The 17,393-nt window shown below is 32.2% G+C and overlaps 1 protein-coding gene across 1 annotated transcript in view; it reads right to left on the reverse strand.

The window, feature by feature from the left end:
- Positions 1–17,393, reverse strand: part of CDH12 (cadherin 12) — an 890,215-nt gene that overhangs the window by 120,785 nt on the left and 752,037 nt on the right. Inside the window, exon 6 of the mRNA XM_003759641.2 lies at positions 11,410–11,529. Coding sequence (XP_003759689.1) covers positions 11,410–11,529 — 120 coding nt within the window. The remainder of the gene's footprint in view (positions 1–11,409; positions 11,530–17,393) is intronic.

The following is a 17,393-nucleotide window of genomic DNA, read 5'->3' on the forward strand; positions in this document are numbered from 1 at the left end:
CATTGCATCTGTACCCTTTTAACCTAGCCAGAGTTATGTACATATGATACTATATTGGAGTATATTCAGGGAACTCTTCCTAAGTTTGGTAAGAAATGTTTTGAAGATAATGTTTTAACTATGATCCTGGACAATTCATTCAGGAAAGCAAGGGGTTTAATGTCAATAGAATTAAGCAAAGAAAGCATCAAAATGCAAGTCATTATGCTAAGGGCAAAAATGGAAGCAAAGATAGAAACCTTATGGAACAGGCAGAGAAAGAGCAGTCAAAAGTAGAAAACATTGCTGACATAGTACTGAAATAGAAAGATTCGTGGTCTATAGGTTTAGTTAGTACTAGACTATCTTGGCAGGGTGACAATCATCTTTTAGAATTTCTGCTATAAGAACAAATTGTAACCAAAATAGAATGCTGTCAAATAATGACTTTTTATGGGGAAAACTCAGTGCTTTCTGGTGAACTCTCTTTTAGGGATGAGGAAGGTGACTTTTTGATTCCATTTTAATGAGGTCCAGACTTCTTTGGAGATTCTAGCCCCATAAGCCTGTATCCTCCAACTCAGAAATCATATGATCTAACATTGAAGATTGGGTTATATCTTTAGAGTGTTACGTAAAATTTGCCAAGAGTAAAATGAGTTAAACAACTCTCATGTCTAATTCATCTCCTAAGGTCAAGTATGCTTAGTTGCTATGAACAGTGCCAGTGTTTTCCTAGAGGAGTGTTTCCTACATTCCTAATGTAATGATACATTAATAATAACAGCAATTTCTTTCACATATGAGAAAATTGATTCCCAGAGACATTTAGTGACTCATCCAATGTCATACCAGTAGTAAGAAATAGGAATAGGTAGGTGGCTCAGTCGATAGAATGCTAGGCTTAAAGTCAGAAAAACCTAAATTCAAACCTGGCTTCAGACACTTGTATTAGCTATGTGACACTGGGCAAATCATTTAAATCTGTTTGCCTTGCTTTTCTCATCTGTAAAATGAGCTAGAAAAGGAAATGGCAAACCATTTCAAGATTTTGCTAAGAAAACTCCAAGAGCTGTTATAAAAAGTCAGATAGGACAGAATAACAAAAATAAGAAAAAAAAAAAAAAAGCAAGGATTAAAAATTCAGCTCCTTTGAATAAAAATTCAGTCATCTTATCATGATGCTATGTTGCATTCTTATTTGTATTAACATGACCAAAATCTTACCTTCTGTAAGAAAGCTTTCCTAGTCCTCCTTCATTAGTGCCTTATATATGAAACTATTTTGAATTTACAGTGTCTATTTTTTTTTTTTTACATAGTTGTTCACAAGGCATCTCCCAACATAAAAGGCTGTGAGCTTCTCAAGAGCATGGATGGAATATCTAGGCAAGCCAGGGAAGATCCATACCCACAGCACAGATCAGCAACCCAGGCACAATAAGCCAGTGAATATCAGTCTAGCTGTGAGGCTTCAAGTCTATACAGCAGACTAGTAATTAGGCCTGCCATGCCCAGTGGCCCTAGCACAACCAGATAGACTAGGCAAGGCAACACCAACACAATAAAAATTATGTTCAATAAAGGACCATGGAAAACTAGCTTAAAAATTAATTGAAAACTAAATAATCTAATCCTAAAGAATTTATGGGTCAAACAACAAATCAAAGAAAGATAGTTTCATCAAAGATGATGACATAACATATAACAATAACAGCATATCAAACTTGTGGGATATAACCAAAGGAGTTTTTAGGGGAAATTTTATATCTTTAAATGTTTACATGAATAAAATAGAGAAAGAGGAAATCAATGTTTGGGACATTCAACTAAAAAAACTAGAAAACCTCTAATTAAATAGTAAATTAAATTCTGAAAATCAAAGAAGATATTAATATAATTAAAAGAAAACTAGTGAAATATAAATAAAATTATAAGCTGATTTTATGCAAGAACCAATATAAATAGGTAAATATTTGATTCATTTAGAACAAAGAAGAAAACCAAATTACCATTATCAAAAATGAGAAGGGTAAATTCACTACAAATGAAGAAATTAAAGCAATTATTAGAAATAATTGTGTGCAATTGTATGCCAATAAATCTGACAACTAAGTAAAATGAATGAATATTTACAAAAATATAAATTGCCCAGATTAACAAAAAAAGTAAATAGAATACTTAAATAAATCCATTTTAGGGTAAAAAAAAATAGAACAAGTTATCAAAGAACTAAAAATCTTCAAGGTCAGATGGATTCCCAAGTGATTTCTATCAAACACTTAAAAAACAATTAACTGTAATAGTATAAACTATTTGGAAAAATAGGTGAAGAAAATTTACCAAATTCTTTTTATGACACAAACATGGTACAAATTCCTAAACCAGGAAGAATCAAAACAGAGAAAGGAAACTATCAACTAATTTCCCTAGTGAATAATGACGTATATATATATCCTTTGGTCCAGCAATACCACTAGTAGGTCTGTATCCCAAAGGTATCAAAGAAACGGGAAAAGAATCTCCATGTATAAAAATATTTAAAGCAGTTATTTTTGGTGACAAAAAATCAGAAATTAAGGGGATGCTCATCAACTGGAGAATGGCTGGATGGATTGTGATTTATGACTATAATTGGATACAATTGTGATATAAGAAATGATGAACTGACACATTTCAGAAAAATCTGGAAAGACTTGTACAAATTTATGCAAAATGAAATGAGTAGAGCCAGAACAATGCACAAAAGAAAATGATCCAAAGAAAGACTGAAGAAATAAAAATCCAGATCAAAGCATACCGTTTTTACTTTATTTTTATCATTTTTCCTTTTTTTTTTTTTTGGCTGTTTCTTCTTTTACAGCAGAATAACATGGAAATGTTTTACATATTGCATATGTATAACCTATAACAAATTGCTTATCATTTTAGGGAGCAAAGAAAGAATGAAGGGAGTGAGAAAAATTTGATGCTCAATTAAAAAAAAATGAATGTCTTTGTTCAACTAATTTAGCCTTCTTGAGTATTCTAATCTTTCATTTCTTTGGAGATACAAGGGCCCTAGAAAATTTCATAGAGAGAAACAAAGGAAAATACATGGCATATCCAAAAGGGAGACACCTCCTCATTCCCCCAGTCCTCTAAAGGACAGTAAGAGGACAGGTAATTTGTATTTTTCTAGTTTTTTTTGAGGCAGGAAATGTGTGTGCCTCATCATATAAAGTTGGCTTCTTCCTTCCCTTCACTGCTTTCAAGAATCAGATTTTGGGATCACCATGAAAACTGTTGCTGCTATTAGCAAACTTGCCAGAGAGCAGTCTCATGGAGAAATTCTAACTGTGAAATAAGAAAAGAAGTGAGAAGTAAGACTAATGAGTATCTTGAGTGCTGAGGTGACTATTGTGAATCTCTTTGATAAAGAGTCAGAGGTAAAAACTAAATAATTTAATCACATTTCCAATTTTATTCTTATAATCTGTGACTCTGAAATGTGATTCTGTAATCTATGATTGTGAAATATGACTCCATGGTCTATCTCACATTATTTATTTTCATGAGCTGCAGGAGTATTTCTAATATTTACCCACTAATGTTATCCATATCCATCAACCAATGCCTGTAAAAATAAACTGAGGAGGTTTAAGAAATGGCTCATATAGAGGTACCAGCTTAAAATGTCTCAGGACTCCCACTGTATCTAGTTGTCTTAATCTGTATCTTGCCACTAGATCCAGATGGCTCTGGGGAGAAAAGGGAAGCTGGTGACTTTGCACAGCCCTCCCTTCCTCAAATCCAATTTACTTACATGTCATGGCATTACCTCTCCGATGCTATAGTCTACTTTAAGAATAAAGGACAAACAATAACCACAAAGTTCAAGTAACTATATCAGAGTAGTGCATTAAGTATTTCAGTAATGTCCATTTGGGGAGGAATGTGATCAGAGAGAAAAGAGATAAGGTAAAACATGGCAAGCATGAGATGTATACAAAACATCAATTAAATATCTTTCTATCTCCTAGATTAAATTTTAGATCTCCCTAGCACTGTCCACTGAAAAAATAGGCACTTGGGATACGTGGTTATATGTTTGCAAGGAATGAGGATTCTATGGTCTTTTAGGAAGGAAATGTCCTGCATGTGATCTAAAAACTCTAATAAGACCAGTAGGCTGATGATTGTAGTAGGACATCACTTGCACTCTATCACAGGACAATTAAAATGCTATCTTTATGGACATTTAAGAAAGACACTCAGAAATTGATTTTACCTGCTTACAATGCTTTAAAAGCTATAAAGATCATATGTAAAATTCAGATAATATTTGTAGTGATTATGTCAAAACATAATTTTTGAAATCAAGTGAAATAAGGTACTCAAAATGCTTTATAAACCATAAAGCATTATGTAAGTACATATTAATGTTATTCTCAAATCTCAGACATTATTGTTAAGGGAAACTATCCTAACAGTCACCTAAGTTCACCCTTAGAATTATTTTTTGTCTCCTGTCTCTCTAAATTACCCCCCACTAATTTCTAATCGGCTGCCATATGTCTATAATTTCCTTTCCATGTATTCCCTTCTCACCATTCACATTATCAACAGCCTAATTCATGTCCTCTTCTCTACTTGTCAGGACTACATAACAACACATAAGAAGCCCTCCTCAATCTTTTCTCTTTAATTCATCTACCCAAGAGCTGCTAATAATTCTTTCCATGTCATACCAATGCTCAAAATCCTTCTATCACTATTATATAAATTAAATGTATCTTAACCCTCTATTTACAGCCTTTTGTAATCTAAGTGAAATCTACTTTTTCATTCTGGTTTAATATTCCTTTCTTTAATGGACTATTATTTTAGGCAAACTAGATATCCAAGAATTCCCTCATTTTGATGTTTTTTTTCCCACTTTCTGTTTATTCATTCTGGTCATCCTTTGCATTGTAACCTCCATCATTTCTACTTTTCAAAATCTCTATTTTCCTTTAAGGTTTAGCCCAAATGTTTCCTTTTATGTGTAGTTTTCTCTGACCATTCCTCTCTATCATCATCAGCAATAGATGTTCTCTCACTCTCCAAGTTATCATAATTTTACAATAATTTAACATTGCCTTGGATCTTTCTCAACTCTATTATACTTGTCTATGTATAAAACATACAAGCAGTTACAAAAGTATTTAGTTTATGCACATATTCAATCCATCACTTGAGGATTTATTAAATTATTTCTATGTATCAGGTACCATAAATGCATTATACTTTTCTGTATGTATATCATATTTTCCCTCCTCTTTTCTCCCTTCCCCCCACAAATAGAATGAAAATTGAAGATACAGTTTAGGAACTATACTGTATTGTACTAGGTGGTTACAGGTACATAATAAGTGTTGGCTGACCTGAAATGAATTATTAAAACTTATCTGACAGGACTATTTTGATGGAAGAGCTTTGTAAACACAATTCCTTAGAAATCTATACCCATAGTTCTTATTTCCAAACTTAGTACACACATATTTCTATCACCCTGCAGAAGATCTCTATTTGTATGTTTGTCCTGCATTTAAAACTCAACCTTGCCATAAAAAGATCACACTATGCCCAGGGCTCCTAGGCCAAATTCTTCTTCTGAATTCTTATTTTTATTAAAGTTTTTATATTCTCCAATTCCTTTAGTTCAGTGTGATCTGTGATTCTTTCCTCTTTCTCTTCATTCTCCCTACATTGTCTCAGTATCCTAGCCTTACTCAATTATTCCTTCACCTTACTGCATCTTATATCTATGCCTTCCTTTCAAGTCCTTAGTCATCATACTTGGAGTATCATATTTTCAGTGTTGCAAGAGTCTTCAAAGATCATCAACTTTAATCCATACCTCAGAATAATCTATAACATCCACAATTAGTCATACAGACATTGCTTCATGATTTCTAGTAAGGAGTATGTAAGGGTGGTGATGATTGGGAGGAATAGTACAATCTGAAGAAGTATATTCCAGATTTGAATAGCTCCAATTCACCCAATACATTAAAGCAAAGTCTGTCTCTTTGAAATGTCCCAATGTTATTGGTTCTGCCTGTTGGATTTATATGGAGAAAAAAAAAAATTTTTTTCCCAATGGTAGCCTTTCCAATATGTAGTCTTTTTTCCAGTCATTCCAAACATTCTGATATTATCTAGTACTATTATTGTCTAATGCTTGTCTTTCTATTTTGTCCAGACATTGTCAAATGATTTATTGAAAACTTATTCAACCATATCTTTATCTATTAATTTAAAAATAAAGAAAATTATAGATCATGATCTGCTGATGAAGTCATGTTGATTTTTTGATATTAGTGTGTCCCTTTCTATGTTTACAAACCATTTCATTAATAATGTCCTAAAAATTTTTTCAGGAATCCAAATCAAGATAGACAAATCTTTCTCTTCTTCCTCCTATTTTTCTTCACCTATCAGAACATATATAAATACCAATTCTATAAGTACCTTGGGATATAATTTTCTGCTCCAGATGATTTGAAATCATTAAGGACAGTTAGATGATTACTTATTATTCTTTTACACTAGAAGGCTTCAAGCACTTCTTTAATTTTGTACTATTCTTGAAACCTTAGCAAAGAGTAAAGAAGTAAAATCAGAGTTGAGTATCTTTGCCTTCTTGCCACTCTCTATTCTCATCATTCCATCAACACAAAGAAGCAATTCTATCCTTCTTTGATCATTCATAGTTTTAAAAAACCAATAAAGTTTTTAAAAAGCCTTTTGTTGTCGTTAATATTTTATTTTAAAATTTATTTTAAAAAATTAAATTTTTATTTTAAATTATTGGCATCTCTTATTTTAAATCACCTTCATTTTCTGATATATAATTTCATCTTCTCCTAGACATAGAGTCAGCCTTTATAACAACAACAAAAGAAGTGCTTCACCAAATATATCAATCATATATGTGGTATTTCACATCTAAATTCCTTCTCTTCTACAAAGAAGGGAGAGAGGTGTCTTTTCATAACTTTTCTTTTGGGTCAAATTTATCCATAATAATTACACAACAGTCACCATAATTTTAGTGAATATTTATTTGTGAATATAAAATTTAGTGAATTATTATGGTATAATTTTTTATTCTTGCTCTGATTACTTTGTTTTGTATCATTTTATCCAATTCTCCCTGTGCTTCTCTAAATTCATCATTTTCATTGTTTCTTATAGACTGTTTCATTATGTATTACAACTTGTTTTTAGTAATTAAGTTTTATTTTTTAAGTATAAAGATTCATTTATTCTTTTCTTTTTTTAGTTCTATATTTTCTACCTCTCTCTAACTCCTCCCTGATCGAAAGGAATGCAAGAAAAATATAACATATTACAGATGTGTAGTCATGAAAACAAATTTTGGCATTAGCAATATTCCAAAAGAAAAGAAACAAAAGAGAAAAAAAAAAAGATGTTTCAATGTGCACTATGCATCTATCAGTTCTCTATCTAATGGTGAACACCATGTTTCAACATAAGCCCTTTGTAACTGTGATGGTTATTGGATCATAATATGTTTATTATAAGTGTTTGTCGATTGTGTGCATCTCCTTTGTTTCCAGATCTTTGCTATTTATTATTTTAAAAAAAAAAGTACTTCTATAAATATTTTGGTGCATATGGATATTGCCATTTTATCATAAATTTTTTAAAGGATGAGTATCTAATAGCAGTAGGATCTCTGGGACAAATGGGATAGACATTATAGTACCTTTCTTTACCTAATTCCATATTGATTTCCCAAATGGTTATCCCAGTGCACAGCTGCTCCAACAAAGCATGAGCGTGCTTATGTTTCCACAGCCTGGACAACACTAATTATTCCCATGTCTGTCTAAACTTCTTTGCTACTTTGCTGGTGTGATGTGAAATATCAAGGATATGTATGTGTTAGTTAAAAAATAAAATAAAACTTCATTATTAGTGATCAGTAGCAAATTTTCATGTGTATATCAACAGTTTGCAATTCTTCTTTTGAGATTTTTTTATTGTCATTAATTAACATTATCCCTAGCCTGAACTCATTTGAAATTTAGGATTCCTGATACTATTTTTATGGGACTGTACTATCCTTTTGAATACATCTTTTTATCTACCTGCCTTTGCGTCTATCTTCTATATATAATATTTAAATATAAGTTAGTTGATAAGTTCATTAGGTATTCACATTGGTTTCTTTAAATAACTTTCCTTTTTCTTTTCTTCTTCAATATAATTGTTTTAGTTAAAATATCATTAGGATTTAATTTGAGAGCTTCTCAGCCGTTCATAGTTTGGCATCCTCCTTGTATCATTTCCTCTCCCATTTTCTAGAATTGACAAATGACTCCATTCTGACTCAAATTTTGAGATGGAGGGGACACTTTCCCAAGATTCTCATTATTCCTATCTCAGACATCAGGCATCCCTTGTGAATTTAAATTTCAACAGATGTCATATTAGCCAAACTGACTTATCAGTGCTCTAACTTACTCTTTATCTCTTTCTTTCCCATCAATCATACAATACTGCTTTTGTTTCTTCCTCTATCAATCTTCAACAATATTTTCTGTATCATGTTTTCTACACTGGTTCTTGGATATATATGTAGGTATGTACATATTTACTTACATATACATATGTAAATATGTAATATATATATATATATGTGTTTATAGGTGTATACATACAAACTTTTTTTCACACTATGCCCCTTTTTCTGTTCTTTTTGAGTAAGGTTACCATTATCATATTCCTGGCATGAGTCCCAAACTACCCAGTTTCAGTGATATCTATAAAACTACATTAGATTGCTTCCTGCATAAGCAATGATACATTGTAAAGAATGCTGTATTCAGAATCAAAGGTCTAAGTTTACAAACTTAGTCTTACTATTTGTTTGATCCTTAACAAGATATTAAAGCTCTGGACCACAGTTTCCTCATATGCAAAATAAGAATTTTTGAGTACTAAAGCCTCTTCTAGTTTTAAATCTATGATCCTATTATCCTTCCAGAGGGTCCTAACTTTTTAAAATAGGGGGCCAGTTCACTGTCCCTCAGACTGTTGGAGGGCTGGACTATAGTAAAAAACAAAAACTTTGTTTTGTGGATCTTTAAATAAAGAAATTTCATAGCCCTGGGTGAAGAGGATAATCATCCTCAGTTGCAGCATCTGGCCCATGGGCGGTAGTTTGAGGACCCCTGTGAGTGAGTTTAAACCTATATATCTGAGGTCAAAATCATTTAAATTAGGAATCTTAGATGTGAATTTTAGTTACATGATCACAGGCAATTGTTTGCATGTGAGGGGTAAAGGTAGAGGGGTGTTTTTATTTTTGTTTTTACCTCTCAGAGGATAATTTCCATATCAATAAATTGGAGATAATGATACAAGATTGTTAAGTACCATGTCTAAATGAAGAGGCAGGTTAATTCTCTGAGAGCCTCCCTCCACAAGCTGTGAATCATAACACTTGAAGGAGTTGCAAAACAGCCTTCACAGATGTTCCTTGTGGATTTGAAATGAAATAAATTGGAGGCAAGAGGGAAGAGGAGAGAGGTCAGAGAACACAATTGCCTCTTAGTCTCCTTGCATCCTGGCAGGTGGCTCCCATATCACAACACAAGATAGTTCACATTTACTTTTAGGCAATATGTAAATATGGTTATGTTATTTGTTGTGAAATCTTTTCAGCTTAGTTTTATAACTGTATCAGGAAAATGAAAAGTGAATTTTTGAATGGGATAGATGCAACAGAATTCTCAACATAGAAATAAAGACAGGACAATTAATTTCTCTAAGACAACGAAAACAGAAAAATGCTGTGGTTGAAAGAAAGAAAGGAAATTCAATGAATTCAATTCAGTTTGGCCTTCATCCCAATAAACTAGTAAGAGATAATCTATTGATAGTGGTGGAAAAGATAGAAATTCAAAAGAATAGTTTTTTCACTTTGTTGGAATTAAAAAAAAAACTGTTTCTAAGTAAAGATTTGGGTGCATTAAATGAAAGTTTGAAAGTTATGTTCTAAAGGAGAGATTGGGGGATAAGTTTAAATAAAGGATATTCACTGATCTAGAATTTCATTTTTAGAAATATAGAGATTTAGTTAATCATGGAGAAAGAAAGAAGAAAATTAAAGAGATAAAATAATTACATAGGACTGCCATGCCTGGATAGGTTAAACTGCTTGGAAGGAATTCATCAAGGAAACTTATATACAAACCTAAAGTTGACTGAACTGAAATTTTTACTGTTTAAAAATGAGTTTTAAAATGCATATAATTTAAATCTGAGTTTACCTTACCTTGAGAGACCTACTTCCTAGTATTCTTCTTCGTATGATTACTTTACAGAATTATTCAAATATAGAAATGGCAATGACTTTTAAAAATAGGCCAGAATAGCTATTGAACAGGAATCTTCAATCCTAGATGTTTCAAACTCTCATTTGTTCTTTGTCTCAGCTAAAATGTTTATATTAAGACTACTATCTACATTCTTCATCTTCATGAAATAGAATTTCACAAATATTCATTAGTCACTGATGTTCCAAAATGTAACATAACAGGATAAAGTAAATATATATGCATACATATATACATATATGTCTTATATATGTATATGTATATTAATATATCAAGCAAAAAATGAAAATTTCAATATAACTATCAAGAGAGAAGAAAAGGACAGGGAAGAAGGGTGAGAATAAAAAGATGGAGGGAAAAGAAAGGGATAGAGAGAGAAAGAGAAAGGAAGAAGGCAGAAAGAGTGGAAGAGGGAAAGAGATGGAAAGAGGTCTGAACTTGGAGTCAATAGATTTGGAGATGTGTCTCATCTCTGACCTTTAGCAGCTTTAGCTGAGCCCTAGTTTATTCATTTTAAATTTGGGAAAATTACACTCATGCAAACCATCTCATCAGATAACTGTCATGAGATTCAAATGAGATAATGAATGTAAAATATTTTGTAAAATTGAATATGTATGTAATGTGTATGTATGTAATATGTAAATATCAACTACTTTTACTGTAGCTGATGTTATTAAATGGCAGGAAACAAATGACACCTAAAATTATACACTCATGTATGTATGTATATTTTATATGCATATATATATATATATATACATACATATTTATATATACACACATATATTTTTTAAAGATTTCATGTGTTAAATTTTATATATTTAAGCCAAATAATTGCTTACTCATACCAGCTTAGAACCATGGAAAGAAACAATAAGAAACAGCTTATTAATGAAAGATACTGACTTCTAGAGTTCAATTGTACAACCCAAATTCTTTATTGCTAAACAAGACAATGCAACTTTGTGCCAAAGTTTAATTAATGTTTAAACTTTTGAAAGGGTGATGATGTTTTCACTGATAAAATATTTACCTGTCTTAGGATCGATAGAGAAATAAGGTTGTCCCTGAAGGATGCTATAAACCACTCTGGCACTATTTCCATAGGTTGGATCATCTGCATCTGTGGCTTTTACCTGAAGCACATATGCACCTAGAAAAAAGAAGATAAGACAACAATTGAACATTCTAATCTCTATTCTGTCTGCTCTGACTTCAGTTTGCTTGAATTAGGGTATTCCATAATGCCGAAGGTCAAGAGTGAAAGAAATGTCAATTCTCATAACAAATGACCAAAGAGTCACAGAGGTTTTGTAACCACTCAACTGCAAAAATGCCAAAGATCACACAGGTTAAAAGCAAAAGCTTCCTTATTCCATTGGGAGAGAGAAATTGGTTAGACATATGTGTCAGGGTTTCCTCTTGTAGGAAACTCAAGGCAGTGTGTGGCTAAACCTTAATTTATACAGTTGTAGCTAGATATAGAAACAAACAGTGTAGTATAACAACAGTGGTGAGGCACAAGTTATCTAGTGACAAAAAATCCATTCATGGCAGGGCTTTATTTCTAGTCCTGTTGGTGTTTGCTTGAGCTCAAGGACCACCAATTCTATGATTTAGTTGCAGCAAAGTTCATCCAGAGTACAAGGGATTATTGTCATGACAAATTCAGAGGACAACACTTGTTCACTGAGCCTTAGCTCTGGAAAACAGGATATCAAAAAAGAGAGGGGTAATCTTGGATTCTGACAGAAAATATTTAGGCCTATCTAGCCATCACATAGAATCTTTTTTTATTATCAATTTTTATAAAGGGAGATATGTTCATTTATTATAATTAAATTTTTGATTTATAGGAATTATAGGAATTTTTAGAGCAGTTGCAGACAAATTAACTCATCATATTAACATAGGAAGTGTTCAGGATTCATGGCAATGTTATTAATAGATTTCAAAGATCTACAACTTAATAATCTTTTATAATTGGAAGAAATTATTATTAGTAACCAATGATTTAGGGATATTCAAATTTTCCCTTTTTTTCTCCTTTGATTCTCATTATAAGGCCTGAGTCTCTGACAGTTGAGATAATTTCCTCTACCTAGATTTCTCCCTGGTGATGCAGTCATTGTACTCTGCTCAGATTTGGGTATGTATAAACTCTTTTAGTAAGTTGTCCAAGGCTGGGGTCAGCTTAAGAAGTAAATGACAAAATCAAAGTTCAGATCCAGCTTCTCATTGTAATATTCTTTCTCTCATTCATTGTTAACCAATCAGAATTGATTACCACCTGGAGAACATGTGTTCATTGAAGGGCATAAAAATCATGAGTCACTTGCCATGACTATCTTTGGTCTAAGAGAGAGGTGACCAAATGGTCAACATTTTATTAAACTGCTGATATTATCAACAAAATGATTAAATTGTCCAGAAATTATGTCTTTAAATTTAGGTAGGGCTTATAATTTTTAGCTATTTCCTTGTTAAAAAAAAAAAAAAAAAAAAAAAAAAAAAAAACCATGGGAAACTTTAATTTTTTAGTATGTTTTAACATGTTTTTATTTTAATGTGTTTTAGTGTTTTAATATGATTATTTAATATGATGTGTATACACACACACACACACAGAGAAATACGTGTGTGTGTATGTGTTTGTGTGTGTGTGTGTGTGTGTGTGTGTGTGTAGGCTATTCTTATCCCTATCTCTACTAACTCCTCTTCTGGTTAAATGCCTAGAAAAAGTTAAAGGAAACCATATTATACAGATAATGGGCTGCTCAAAGGTAGGAGGAAATATATAATAAACAGTATGAGGACAATGACTAACTCTGAATTGATTCCAGTTCATAATGTCTAAAGGCAAAGGAAACACATAGACCTCCAGTACAGAATTGAACAGTAGGTTTCTAATAGTTGCCAGAACCCTTAGCAGAAGTTCAAATGCCACACAATTCTAGGCAGCAGACCAACCTGTTGTAAAAAGCAACAACAACAAATTGAGTTGAAGTTATGATGTGGACAGAGGACCAAAAGAAAGCAACTTGAAAAGTATTATATCTGGAGCAAATTCTTATCATTTGCCACCAAATGTTAGGAGGCAAACATTTACTGAATACTTACATATGCAGGCACTATGGTACATGCTGTATATTCAAAGAAAGACAAAAGTAGTCCCTGACCTCAAGTAGCTCACATTTTAATGGAGAAGACAACATGTAAAAAGTTCAATCATTTCTGCATATATTTTGTATGTATTTAAGATAATTATATAGGGGAAAGTACAACTTGAAAAAGCATTCTGCTAGAAATAGAAATGAGAAGGAAAATTCTTTCAGGCATGAAGGACAGCCAATGCAAAAGCATAGAGATTAGAGAGGTAGTATCATGTGCAAGAAACAGCAAGTAAACTGGTATAGCTCTCAAAGTTATGTCAGATAATAATGATAATCTTTTGTCAATCTCTAAGAAAATTCATTTCTAACCAAAACTAAGTGAAATTTCAAAGGCTAAGACAGAACCATAAGAACTGGGAAATTTCCCAGCTACAGGATATGGAATGCTTCTCTTTCTCTCCATCAGGTAAACTATTATGTAATCTTGCAAAGCTTTCCCTTTATAATGGAAAAGAAAAAGTAAATCATATGAGAAAGTACAGATAGACATTTGGAGATCAGAAACAAAGAGAAATAAGATGAGTGGTTGAAGCTAACTTTTTAATTGAAAGTTCATTTACATTACATCATACCATTATATATTATATCATACCCATTTGTTAAGTGCCTACCATGAACCTGGCATATTAATAATCATGAGTTTCTTAGTTATAACTTTTCTGGGATGAGATTGAAGGGATGGGAGGGATAATGGAGAGGGGACTCAAATCAAAGGAGTGTTGGGAAATGAAGTTAGATTCTCTTCTGTTGGCTTCCTACCTAGCTTCTAGTTATTATTAAGTACAGATAGCTGAACAAACTAAGACACAATAGCCAATGACTATAGTTATTTATTGTTTGATAAACCCAAAAAACTCCAGCTTCAGGTATAAGAACTCATTTTTTGACAAAAATTTCTGAGGAAACTGAAAAATAGTAGGCATTGATCAACATCTTATACCCTATACCAAGACAAGGTCAAAATGGGTTCCTGATTTAGTCACAGGGGGTGATATGATAAGCAAATCAGAAGAGCAAAGAATGGTTTACCTGTCAGATATTTGAAGAATAAAGAAACTTATACCAAACAAAATGGATAATTTTGATTACATTAAATTAAAATGTTTTCTCGAAAACAAAACCAGTGCAGTCTAGATAAGAGGGAAACAGGAAAATGGGGCAAAATTTTATAGCCAGTGTTTCTGATAAAGGCTTCATTTCTAAAATATATAGAGAATTGAGTCAGATTTATTAGAATATAAGTTGTTTCTCAATTGATAAATGGTCAAAGGATATGAATAGACAATTTTCAGATGAAGATATTAAAGTCATTTATAATCATTTTAAAAAATGCTCTAAAACACAATTGCTTAGAGAAATGCAAATTAAAACAACTCTGAATTACTACCTACCTATTAGATTAACTAAGATGAAAGGGAAAAATGATAAATGTTGGAGGGGATGTGGAAAAGCTAGAATACTAATATATTATTGAAGTTGTGCTGATCCAGCCATTCTGGAGAGCAATTGAAAAGTATGCTCAAAAGGCTATAAAAATGTGCATACTCTTTTGATCTATCAGTGCCACTATTAGATCTATATGCCAAATAAATCCAGAAAGAAGGAAAAGAACCCACATGTACCAAAAAAAAAATGTTTGTAGCAGTTTTTGTATTGAAAATTGCCCATCAGTTTGAGAAAAGAATAACTTATGGTATACGAATGTAATGGAAAACTGTTATTCCATAGGAAATGATAAGCAGGCTCATTCCAGAAAAGTCTGGAAAGACATGAATTGATGCTGAGTGAAGTGTGCAGAATTGGGATAACACTATACATGGTAACAATATTGCATGATGCTCAACTATGTAACAGACTTAGTTCTTCTCATCAATATAGTGAACCAAGGCAATTCCAATAGACTTGGGATAGAAAATGCCATTTGCATTCAGAATAAAACTACAGAGACTGATGAGGATAGAAGCATACTATTTTTTATTTCTTCATTCTTTCTTCTTTTTTTTTTTTTGGTTTGTTTTTTTTTTCTTGTAGTTTTCCCCTTTTGTTCTGATTTCTCTTTCATAATATAACTAACATGGAAATATGTTTAAAATGATAATTTATGTATAACCTATATCAAATTGCTTATTGTCTTGGGGAGGGAGAAGATAAAGGAAGGAGGAAAATGTAGAACTTAAAACCTTACAAAAAATCAGTGTTGAAAACTATCTTTACCTGTAATTAGAAAAAAAAATACCATTAAGTGAAAAACAAAACAAAACAAACAAAACTACACTATTTCACAATCTTGAGGAAAACTGACAATGCCTTCCCAAATGGTTTCAGACCTGAGTTCCATAATGGCTAACAATAATTTGCCAAAGTAGTTAGTCAAATGATTTTAGAGAGCCTTTTTCTTCAGTATAAAGTCTGTTAGTCTCCTATCTATATTATATCTATATTACATATATATATATATATATGTATATACATATATATGTATACACACACACACACTTATTCCACAGATTATTAGGGAGGGTGAAATATTTTTTAAAAGAATGGAAATAATAATTCAAGAAGAAAACAAAGAAAAAAACCACAAAGAGGCAAAGTTTAAATCTAAGCTATAACAGGTGATTTGGTTGGCATTCAAATAACATGGATAATTCATCAGAGCTGCATTCTCTACAGTAGAATTTGAATATTTGGCAGGTTAGCTCAAGAAAGCACATCAGTGTTCAGAAACTCAACTTGCCAGATAATCTTCAGATTCTCCCTAAGACAATTCAATAGAAGTGATTCAGTTTCTTGACATGTAATTGATGTACTGTTCAGGTTTCATAGGCAGCACAAGCAGATTTAAGATCAATACAATAATTCTGTACACCTAAACTTTGGGAAGCAGTCTAATACCTTTTCTATTCCACACTTTCCTTCAAAGACTCCAAAATACTGAACTAGCTCTAGTAATGTATATTTTAACTTTATCTAACTATATATCCCTTGAAAGTATACTGCCAAAGTAAGTGAACTTGTCTATTGCATTCCGAATTTTTCCACTTGCTATATCCTATGGTTACACGTATGGATGATGTGTGGTTCTACCTAATAGAGAACCTTTGTTTTCTTCCTGTTAATTTTTTAAGCCAGCATTAACAGAAGCAGTAGATAACTTATCCATACTTTGTTAAATCTTGCCTACAGAAGTTTCATTGAATGTAAAATTATCTGTGAATAAAAAAAATCATGTACCAACTCTCCTTCCACATCAGTCTTGACTTGTAGCCTTTTCAAGTTAAATTATGTACCATCAGTGCAGTAATTGACCTTGATGACACTTTCATTCTCACTGAAAGCATCCAAAAATGTTGCTGAAAATATCATGAGAAAAGTTAAAGAAGTAAGCATAAAACCTCACTTCACCATATTAGTAAATGGGAAAGTTTGATAGCATCATTCATAATCCAGAATCCAAGATAGCATGCTGTCGTGAAACAGATATGAAATGATGACCTTTTCCAACCAACCAAATATTTCCATGATTTTCCACAAGCCCTCATGGCTGACATTATCAAAGGTCTTATGTTAAATAAACAAATGTAGTTCATAGATCTCTGTTCTACTCTTTGTATTTCTTCTGGAGTTGAGAGGTTACAAATGCCATATTTGACCATTCTTCGGCTCTTTCTGAAATTATACTGGCTCTCTGGTAGATGACCATTTTCTAGGTTAAGAACTTTGGCAAAAAAAAAAAAAATGGCAATGACTGAGAGACATGCCATCCACCCACCCCCTCATTGCACAGGACAATCTATTTCTTCTACCCTTATTGAGATGGACCCATTTATTTATGGTATTATGG

The sequence above is a fragment of the Sarcophilus harrisii genome, chromosome 1 (genome assembly GCF_902635505.1).
Source record: "Sarcophilus harrisii chromosome 1, mSarHar1.11, whole genome shotgun sequence".
Lineage (NCBI taxonomy): Eukaryota > Metazoa > Chordata > Mammalia > Dasyuromorphia > Dasyuridae > Sarcophilus > Sarcophilus harrisii.